The sequence below is a fragment of the Natrix helvetica genome (assembly GCF_964273705.1).
Source record: "Natrix helvetica genome assembly, chromosome: Z".
Classification (NCBI taxonomy): domain Eukaryota; kingdom Metazoa; phylum Chordata; class Lepidosauria; order Squamata; family Natricidae; genus Natrix; species Natrix helvetica.
The window spans coordinates 30,008,719-30,020,246 of record NC_138554.1 but is presented as its reverse complement, the minus strand read 5'-3'; the positions used below and the strand labels follow the sequence as shown (position 1 = coordinate 30,020,246).

General features: G+C 43.1%; 1 protein-coding gene across 1 annotated transcript; it reads right to left on the bottom strand.

Annotated features, from left to right (window-relative positions):
• Nucleotides 1-9,900: 9,900 nt before the first annotated feature.
• Nucleotides 9,901-10,836, bottom strand: LOC309401368 (olfactory receptor 10A7-like; the record flags this gene model as incomplete). The annotated part of the gene is made up of 1 exon (XM_081970438.1): nt 9,901-10,836. The coding sequence occupies one exon, from the start codon at nt 10,834-10,836 to the stop codon at nt 9,901-9,903; it is 936 nt and encodes a 311-aa protein (XP_081826564.1).
• Nucleotides 10,837-11,528: the final 692 nt, after the last annotated feature.

Genomic DNA, 11,528 nt, shown 5'->3' with positions numbered 1-11,528 from the left:
TATTCTTTCATATTTCCTTCTTTTTTGGGGAGAGGGGGCGGTCTAGAAATCAAATAAATTGAATTGAATTGAATTTTTTCTGCTTTTACTTTTATGTATCAATAGTTTTTAATCTTACATAAATCTTCTTTTAATAAAAAAATGTATATTAAAAGAAGAGATGCTTCACAGGGGCACTGGAAAAGAGATTCTTAATAAAGTTCGACTTTAGGAAACACCTGCCTATAGCCATACTTTGAATCTTCTTGAAGTATGACTAGGCTATGCATATTTCTGAGACTGATCCTAATCTTTTGTAATTTTGGCATTAAATAACATGGGATCCAGATCAATATAGAGGGGGTGTTTGTGTAGTAGTTAAGGTGTTAATATTTGACGTAGCAAGTTCCCAGCTTGACTCTGAAAATTGTTAGTTGACTATGGGACAATTACCATGCCACAGCTAAGTCTAGTTCACTGGATTGTTTTTGCAGGGACAGCATAATAAGAGACCCCTCTGGATACTACTTTGAGCTTCCAGAGGGAAAAAAAAGTGTGTGTGTGTGTGTGTGTGTGTGTGTGTGCACAAATATAAAATACCAATACATTTTAATTTTTCTTTAAAATAAACTAGTGAGATGGTTGACAGTAGTTTAATGAGCTGGAAAAAGGCTTTTGTCAGTATACTTAGTCAGAGATATAAAAATTACAGTCCTGGTTCTGGTGCAAAAAAAACCTCCAAAAAACAAAAAACACACCCTTACTGACAGATAACTGCTACTTAATTTGACAAATAACTTCCCTTAATTGTAATATAGTACTTTTAAAATGTCCTATAGTGCCCTCTGCTGACAAGCTTTAATTTTTATTGAGATGCAAAAATTCCTCAATGGGAAAAATTGCAAAGAGGTGCTGATTTAATAGGTGCAGACATGATTAGGGAATCAGAATATAACCAAAAAAGGAGGACCGCCAACTTGAGGCTTTCTTTATTAAATTCTTTAAGAAATAAGAACTGAAAACAACCCCAAATAAACAGATATCTCCAAGCAGAGATATCCACTCAAGTTCATTCAATACTTGGGAAGTCACAATTGCCTTCTTGCACATTTGTCTACGTTTCCTCTACTGAGGTAAAACAAAAGGAACTCGTGAACAAGATCCAAAGAGTTCTTTTTATTTTCATTCCTTCATTGCTTGTATGCCAATATTTCCAGTTTACTGGTTAGTCGATATCTATTCAGTAGCATGACTTGTATATCCAGAACTAGGTAATCTAAGGGAAGGGAAGATGACCCCTCATTTGGGCAACACACAGACTTACAGCTTGTATCATGTTGCTTGATTAATCCACCTTGAAATGTGATGGAGTAGCACTAAACATTTTTCTGTTCTCACATTGTTAATGTAGTAGAATTATGTTAGCTGTGTGAAAAAGCACTATTTTCAGGAAGAAGAAAGGAGAGATAAGCGTGCAACTTTACATTTGGAGTTGAAGAAAAAAAAATCAGGTCAATATCATGCAATCAAGGGAGGGACCTTGAGGTTGTCCAGACAACCTTGTCCTGATATAAATGGAAAATGAAAGAAGGATATGAAACTCTAATCCTTCTCATTAATTACAGACTTTGGGGAAGAAATAAAAACCCCAGCATAAATTTTGCTATTCCCACTCCAATCCCTTGTTTCAAGTTTTGTTGTTTAATGTCCAGGATGATTCATTTGTAGAATGGTAAAGCTTTCGCTTGACTAAATGCCATTTTAGTTGTGACTTAAAAACAATAAATTATAAAGAAAAGACATTATTGATAAATTGGAATGGGTTCAGAGTTATGCAATAGAGCAGAGCTGGTTAAAAAGAAATGATATGAACTCAGTCAATGTCTTCTTGTTCCTACAAGGTTGACCTTTGGTTTTTGACTTGCACACAGAACTGGATTGCTATCTCCTGCTCTGGAGGAGTGGGGAGATAAAATTCAGCCATCTTTGCTCATCATCCATACCAGTGTTTCTCAAACTTGGCAGCTTGAATGTGTGGGGATCTCAACTCCCAGAATTCCTAGTTGCTGCAGAATTGCATCTTCAAGTTGCCAATATTGAGAAACACTTGTCTATATCTTTTGGAGCACACCATCTAAGTAGAGACATTTCTATAGCAATCCATCTGGAGAGGCCTATCTGGAGAAAATACTGAAATAAGAATCAAAGGAACATCTATACAAATAATAAATGCTATTAAGGTAAAGATAAAGGTTCACCTTGCACATATGTGCTAGTCGTTCCTGATTATAGGGGGCAGTGTTCATCTCAGTTTCAAAGGCGAAGAGCCAGCACTGTCCGAAGATGTTTCCATGGTCATGTGGCCGGCATGACTAAATGCTGAAGGTGCACGGAATGCTGTTAACTTCCCACCAAATGTGGTTCATATTTTTCTACTTGCATTTTTACATGCTTTTGAACTGCTGGGCTGGCAGAAGCTGGGACAAGTAATGGGAGCTCACTCTGTTATGTGGCACTAGGGATTCGAACCACCGAACTGCTGATCTTTCTGATCGACAAGCTCAGTGTCTTAACCACTGAGCCACCGTGTCTCATTTTACCTTGACCTTAAATGCTATTATAATGTACCAAATTGCTTTTTTCAAAGAAACCTAAAAAAGCAGGTGATTGATGACCTGATCACTTTTATTCTTTGAAACAAAATTTATGCTGAAATTAGGCCATACAGTATTTTTTGCCATACCAGTTCAGATGATGTAAACTTGTCCTTGGTTTTTTGTGATCTGATTTCATCCATTGTTTTAAGCCACGATGAGGTTCATCTGGATTGGCTTAATATGTCACGTGAACCAGTGGTGGGTTCCTCCCGGATCGCACCGGATCGCGCGCGCTCCATTTCAGCGCTCCACCTGGCTTGCGCGCTCCCTTTCAGCGCTCCACCTGGCTTGCGCGCTCCCTTTCAGCGCTCCACCTGGCTTGCGCGCTCCCTTTCAGCGCTCCACCTGGCTCTCGCGCTCCCTTCCGGCGCTGAAACCGGAAGTACAGTTTTGCCCGGCCCTGGCGAAGCAACGACGCCTGTCTGCGCTCCACCAGCTCGGCTGGGAACGGAGATGTTTCCTCAGCGGAGCGGAGCGCCTTCCCAGGTGGAGCGCTGAAAGGGAGCGCGCAAGCCAGGTGGAGCGCTGAAAGGGAGCGCGCGCGATCCGGTGCGATCCAGCAGGAACCCACCACTGACGTGAACCCAGCCATTGAAGAATACAAGGGTATCTCTTCAGACATATTCTGTAAAACTATGATGTTTAAAACAATGGCTTCTTATTACTCCTGATTAATTACCTCAATCAAGAAAACATTTAAAAACAAAACAGATCAAACCTCACTAAGTTAACTCTAACTACAATAAATATATGAAGCCTGAATGGAACATATTTTATTTTTTTATAAATACTTGCCTAAAAAGCACTAGTGAGCAGGAGAAGAATTACAGATCTTAAAATGCCACTAAAAATTTCTGGGCCAATCTGACGATTCTGCAAGAACTCTGTGAATCTGGAACCTGGACAAGTTTATGTTGGTGCAAATGGTAAAATATTGTGCAGTGATTAAGGTGTTAGACAAGTAAGTTCGCTGTGTAAATTCCATTCTCAGTATTTCTCAGCTCAACCTAACACAAGGTAGATTTGGTAAGGACAAATCTGTATAAAATATGATGATTTGAATATGTACTCTTTGTAAGCTTCAGGACTGGAAAGATTCCCATCCTTATGTCATTCCATGTAGTTGTACATTGTCAATGCTAACCAGGGGAGAAATCCACTTACCTTTGCTACAGGTTCAGTACCAATGTGAGCAGTTCAGTACCTCCCGCGCATGTGCAGAGTGTCAAAAAGGTAAAATAAGCATAGAGGAGGGGGAATCTGCTGTGCTGTGTGATTTATATTACTAATATAAATCACACGGCACAGCTGTCGGAAAAATGTGTTCACCCAAAACAGTTTCATTTATTTTACTACTGGTTCGAGTGAACCAGTAGCTTTTTTACTATTGGTTTGGTGAACTGGTAGCATTTCACCCCTGATGCTAACCCTATCTATCTTCTGTAGCCTGAACTAATTTTGCAAGATGCTAAAACTGAATTGTAATTATTAAGTTCCTATATTAATTCAATTTACTGAGGCGATCCGTTCACAGTAACAGCTTTATTTCATCACTAACAATGCATTTGCAACAACAGAACAGAGAACTCCGGTTTGACAGCTATTTATATCGTAGCTGTCAAAACGGCAACCAATCAGAACAACGTTAGATCCCACTGGCGACGCCTACATGAACCAGCCAATCCAGACATCATGTTGGTGTTGATTGACACCTTGTGTTTGCCTGGTTCAGGCAACACCTGAGCCCAGGACAACACCTCTTCCCCCCAAGTTTGCGCAGGCGTAGCCAGATAGAAATTCCGGATTCGTTCGGAGCGACGCAACACCTGCGTTGGTATTGGCAGCAAAGACACTGGTATGTCTTGGCCCACTGGTACATGACACTCCTCTGAAGGCTGCGATGACTCCTCCCCGGACTGTGGTTGTGATTCTACAGGTAGGTTGACCAGCGCTGGATTAACGGTTGTAGGTGTGGAGGGAATGAGGGGTATGGTCAGGCTAGGCTGGAAGGCGGTGTATAGTCTTTCATCATTTGGAAGGAACTCATCAGGACACTGTTCACCCGGGGCTTCGCAGCGGTGCAGATGATCGATATGATGCTGCCATTGCCTTCCATCATTCAGAAGGACCCTGTAAGAACAGGGTCCTGTTACTTCGATTATGGTCGCTGGAACCCATTTTCTCTGCCCCCCAAAATTATGGGCAAAAACCCTGTTCCCACACATGAACTCCCTAGATTGGTAAGTGCCTGGTAGTACAGGGACACTGTTTTATTGTGGATGTAACCTGTCAAGGGTGTTTCTGAGCTTCCTTCCCATCAGTAGTTCAGCCAGACTTTGGTTAGTTACCAGGCATGGGATGGAATGTTGGTATATTAAGTACTGGCAATTTTTGTCTTGTATATTGTCAGATGTCATCCTCCCCCAAGGCTTCTTTAACTGAACAGACTGCCTGTTCCACTCGGCTGTTGCTGGCCAGGTGGAACAGAGCCGTTAGAACCTGCCGGATTCCCAAAACAGCTAAAAATGACTGGAAAGAGACCGAGGTCCATTGGGGACCATTATCTGATACTATTATGTCCGGCAGTCCATGGCATGCAAAAATCCGTTTCAGAACCCTAATAGAAGCCTCGGCCGTTGTAGTAGTCATAGGTACCACCTCCACCCATTTAGAGTAAGCGTCTACAATTACCATAATGTTAGTACCCTGTATAGGGCCAGCAAAATCAAGGTCTAACCTTGATCATAGACCTTTAGGAGCTTCCCATTCTCTAGGTTCTGCCATTGCTGGAGCTGGCCGGGCAGCTTGACATTCAGGACAATGGCCCACCCATACTTTAATGGCCTCATCCATTCCTGGGCACCACACGTAACTGCGGCCGAGGGCTTTCATGTACACGATCCCTGGGTGGCCCTCATGCCGCTGCTGTAACACCTGGGTTCAAAGAGCTGAGGAATCACGACTCGATGTTCCCACAGTAAACATCCCTGCAGTATTGACAGTTCAAATCGCTGCCTCCCATATGGAACAAACATGCTATCTAACCCTTCAACCGGCCAGTCCCTGCGAGCCCAGTCTAAGACCCTAGTGAGGATTGGATCCCGGCGGGTATGCGCTGTGATATCTGTGGATGTCAGCAGCAGATTAAGTTCATCGACCACCAAAACGGGACATATCGGAACCGGATCCTTTAACGGCAGTGGACAGCAGCTCAGCACGTCAGAGTGTCCTATCTGTTTTCCTAGGTGATGCTCCAACCGATAGGAGTAAGTGGCCAAAAATTCAGACTATCTCAGCATCCTTGGAGAAAGCATTGGGGGTGTGGGACGATCACCAGACAAGATCCCCAGTAGGGGTTTGTGATCTGTCACCAGAAGAAAATGGTGGCCATATAGATAGTCATGAAAATGTTTAATGCCTGCTACGGCCATCAACGCCTCCTTATCAACCTGATTGTAGTTACATTCAGTAGGTGATAAGGTTCTAGAAAAAAATGCAATAGGGGCTTCTTGCCCAGATGGCAATCGATGAGCTAGAACAGCCCCAATCCCATAGGGGGAAGCATCGCATGTCAGTGTCAATGGAAGATTAGGGTTGTATTGTATGAGGACGGCTGAGGAAGTAAGGAGCTGCTTAACGTTCTCGAATGATTTAGCCTCCCTTGGTCCCCAGTGCCATATAGCTGAATTATCGAGGAGCCTATGTAATGGTTCTGCTACAGAAGCGTTGTGTGGTAGAAACATTGCATAGAAATTTAGGAGCTCCAAGAAAGCTTGCAATTCAAGCTTTGATTGAGGGGTTGGAGCTCGATGTATAGCCTCAACTTTGCTAGGCATGGGATGGATCCCCTCACTGTCTATTAAAAATCCCCAAAAATTCAATGGAAGAAACTCCCAGGTGGCATTTAGAATGCTTAAGCTTAACACCTGCAGACCTAAATCTTGACAGGATGTTCCGCACTTTGACGATGAGATCCGCTCTGCTAGTGGCCACAATCAACACATTGTCAAAGTACAGAACCACCCCATCCAGTCCTTGGAGCAATCGCTCCATAAGACTTTGAAAAAGTCCTGGGGCGATAGAAATGCCAAATTGCAGCCTGGTGCAATGAAAAGCCCCTTTGTGAGTGACAATAGTTGGGCATCAGCAGAGGCCGGATCCACAGGCAACTGCTGATAAGCCTGGGCCATATCTAATTTGGCAAAAATACACGCATACCCCAGCGAGTGCAATAGGTGTTGCACCACAGGAATGGGGTATGGGTGCGAATTCAGCTACTTATTTATGGTCGACTTATAGTCCCCACATATACGAATGGACCCATCGGGCTTAATAGGGGTAATGATAGGGGTTTCCCATTGTGAAAATTCAAGAATCCCCTGAGCTACCAATTTATCGATTTCAGCCTCAACCTTCGATTTCAGGGCAAATGGAATCCTTCTGGGCTTCAATCTTATTGGGGAGACAGTGGGGTCTAGATTAAGGGAGATAGGCTTGCCCTTGTAGTTACCTAAAATATCATCAAACAAGTCAGCAAATTCAACTGTTAAAGTTTCAAAGTCATTCGCGCTGGACACAGAGTTCACGCCATCAATGGACAGTCCAAGGGGCTGGAACCAGTCAAGACCCAACAGCCTAGCCAGCGGTTTGGCTACTACAACAAGGGAAAGCTTTGCTGTATACTTCTATTCGGTGAGGACAGATGCTACTCCCAAAACGGGAATTTTATTTATTTATTTATTTATTTATTTATTTATTTATTTATTTATTTATTTATTTATTTATTTATTTATTAATTTATTAATTTATTTATTAAATTTATAAACTGCTCCCTCTCCCCGAAGGGACTCGGGGCGGTGTACAGACAAAAGTTAAAATACCATATACATAGAAAGACATCAGAACCCCGTAAAAACAAATTAAATAAAAATCTGTACAATAATAATAAAAATTAAAATAACTTAAAAATCTACCCCAGGAATTTAAAATACCGGCCAAAAGGATTGAAGATTAAGACTATGATTGGGCCAGGCCAGCTAATTGGAACAGGTGGGTCTTGAGTTTCTTGCGGAAGGAGCGGAGGTCAGTGGTGATTCTAATATCGGAGGGGAGGTCATTCCAGAGGGTTGGGCCCATCACAGAGAAAGCCCTACTCCTGGGCGCTGCCCGCTGGCATTGCTTAGTGGACGGCACCCGGAGGAGTCCCTCTCTGTGAGAGCGAATTGGTCGTAGGGATGTATGGGGTAGGATGCGATCCCGCAGGTAACTAGGTCCTGTGCCATGGAGCGCTTTAAAGATGATAGTCAACACCTTGAAACGCACCCAAAAAACTACAGGTAGCCAGTGCAGCTCGCGCAGGAGAGGTGTTATATGGGAGTACCTAGTACTCCCCGTGATTGCCCGCGCGGCCGCATTCTGGACCAGCTGCAGTCTTCGGGTGCATCTCAAGGGGAGCCCCATGTAGAGAGCATTGCAGTAGTCCAGACAGGACGTCACCAGCGCATGAGTGACTGTGCGAAGGGCGTCCCGGTCCAATAGGGGACGCAATTGGCGCACCAGGCGAACCTGGTGGAATGCCCCCATCGCCACGGCCGCCACATGGTCATCCATTGACAGCCGGGCATCTAGGAGGACGCCCAAAGTTCCCTTGATAGTCACGCAGGCGGCAGGTAGAGGCTTGGAGTTGATCTTTGGAAATCGAAGGTATTAATTGTAGCAGGGAAGGCCAGGAAATTATTGACTTGGTAGAGCCAGTGTTGATCTCCATTCGGCAAGGTCTCCCCTCGATGCGAATAGTAATGAAAATTTTTGGTGAAGTCGTATTTGATTCGGAAGCCGATTGAATGATCCAGTCCTCATTAACCTCGTCACTATTAACAGCAGAGCAGTCATTAGGAAAAGAATGTGAGGGCTTGGTGAATCGTTTGCCAGGGGCCCTGTCACTCTGACGAATCTGATCAGGTAAATTTGTGCAGCAAACCACAGCAATGTGACCTAGGCAGCCACAACGCCTGCATACAGCCTGTTTAAAGTGACAGGTCGAACGGAGGCATTTCCTCCACAACTCAGGCAGCCATCACTCTGTTTTTTGGCGGCCTCGCTCCTGAGGTAAAATTTGGATTGAACACGGTCAACTTGCGCAACATCATCAGAGTCATAATTGTCATGTCCTATTTGTTGGTTAACGGAGGAAGATAAAAACGGTGGAGTGGCCCCATTAATTCTATTATGAATCTGTGTCATAGACTTATCAGCCAGCTCTGTGGCTCTAGCCTCATCTACAGCGGCTTGTAAAGTTAATTCTGGTTTTGCCAAGAGTCTGTGCTGTAACCTAATATCTTTAACCCCACATACAAATTGCTCCAATAGAGCATCATCCAGTACTTTGAAATTACAAGGAATCGCCTCATGTCGCAGTTTGGCCATATATTGGCAGATCGACTCATCCTCCCGCTGAAGACACTGTCTGAAAGCATGTTTTCATGCTATTTTAGATGAAGCGGGGGAGTAATGGTGTTTTAAATTATTCATTAGGACATCCCATGGAACAGTGTTTACAGGCATTGGAGCTGACAGTGCTCTGGCCATACTAAACATTTTAGGTCCACAAGCACTGAGGAAAAAAAATCTTCTTTCTGTCTTCTGACACTTTATCAAAGTCATGTGCCAGCAAGAAGCATTCGAACCTCTCCAGAAAAGCCTCCCACGACTCATTTTGAGCGGAGAAGGGGGCAAAACACAGAATAGCAGACATTCTGTATGAGGAGATCACCTTGTTTTATGACAGATACACTGCGAGGACCTTTCCCTACTCCTCGTCGCCAGTATTAAGTTCCTATATTAATTCAATTTACTGAGGCGATCTGTTCACAGTAACAGCTTTATTCCATCACTAACCATGCATTAACAATAACAGAACAGAGAACTCCGGTTTGATAGCTATTTATATAGTAGCTGTCAAACTGGCAGCCAATCAGAACAACGTTAGCTCTCCCTGGTGATGCCTACATGAACCAGCCAATCCAGGCATCATGTTGGTGTTGATTGACACCTTGCGTTTGCCTGGTTCAGACACAACAGAATTAAGGGGTTGATTAAATTTGGAACTGAAATAAGACGTATAGCAAAATAAGCAGGCTTTGGAGTCTACCTTATTTAGTTATCAGAAGATATTATACAGTATATTGCTGCATTTTGAAGATTCTAAATGCAAGAGAAGTGTTCAGCTGATGTTTTTAACACTATCCTTGCCTACCTCAAAAGACTATTTATTACTAAAGAGCCTCTTCAGGGCAGCCTTTACATCCTTATTCCTCAAAGTGTAGATAAGGGGGTTGCAAAGGGGAATGATGACTGTGTAGAGCAGAGAAAGTAGCTTGTCAATCTTAACAGAATCTGTCATTTGGGGATGTAAGTATACCAACATTCCTGAGCCATAGAAAAGACTGACCACAATCACATGAGATGAACAAGTGGAAAAAGCCTTCTGGCGCCCCATGGCTGATGGCATGTGTAATATAGTCCTAGTGATATTGAAGTAGGATGTTAAGATGATAACAAGAGGAGCCAGAGCAAATATAACATTCTCCATATATACTACCAACTGATTGGTGGAGACATCAGCACATGCCAGACTGAGGACTGCTGGCATGTCACAGAAGAAGTGGTCCATTTCATTGGGGCCACAGAAGGGGAGGGAGAAGATGAGTCCAATTTGTACCAACTGCATTGGGAGGCTGAGAACAAAAGAACCAGACACCAGTCCTATGAGCATCCTTTGATTCATTATGGTCATATAGTGCAGGGGCAGGCAAATAGCAACATAGCGATCGTAGGCCATGGCAGTTAGTAAGAAACACTCAGCACCACCCAGGAACAGCATGAAGAACATCTGGGAGGCACAAGCTTCCAAAGAAATGGAGTGGTCTCCGGTGGCCAGGCTGACTATCATTTTGGGAAGTGTGACTGAAGTGTAACAAACTTCAAGTCCTGATAAACTTCTTAGAAAAAAATACATAGGTATACGGAGGGCAGAATCCTTTGTTGTCACAACCACAACAAGGCCATTGCCTAGAATGACACTCAGATAGATAGCAAGAAAGGCAGCAAAGAAGAGCACAGGGTGTTCACGAAATCCCAGTAAGACAAACTCATTCACAGCACTTTTGTTCTCCCAGCGTTTGGCCAGTTCAGCATTCATCTAGAACAAAGGGAAGTGAAAAGGATGGATTTCAGGGAGTGTGACGACTTCTCTAATTACAAAATCAAAACTCTGTAAACTGTCCTTCCAAAAACTAGTATGTTCAGTTTTGTCAGACTGAAATTCTCAACATTTATCTCACCACTGTGGTGTTAATATATTCTTAGAGTTTTAAGTCCAGCAAATTGTGAAATACAAATCTTGATCCCTTCACTCATCTAAGATATTTTGTTAGAATACTTGTACCGTACCTTTATTATTTTTACAAACAACCCAAGGCAGTAAACATATCCAAGACATCTTCGCCCTCCTATTTTCCCCACAATAACCCTGTTGGCTTGAGAGAAAGTGATTGGCTCAAAGTCACCCAGCTGCCTTCCATGACTAAGGCAGAATTTGAACTCATGGCCTCCCACTTTCTAGCCTGGTAGATTAATCAACAACAACAACAACAACAACAACAACAATACAGGACTTGCTTCATGTAGAACAGAAAGGATGCTGTAAAAATTCAAGAGGAACAAAGGACCAACTGCTGATTGACAAGCTAATCCTAAAGAATTCAAACAAAAGACGAACCAAACTGTTCATGGCTTGGATAGACTATAAGAAAGCATTTGATTCATTTCCCCACAGCTGGATCAAGAAATGCCTGAAAATCTTTGGCATTAGCAGCAACATACAAAAATTCT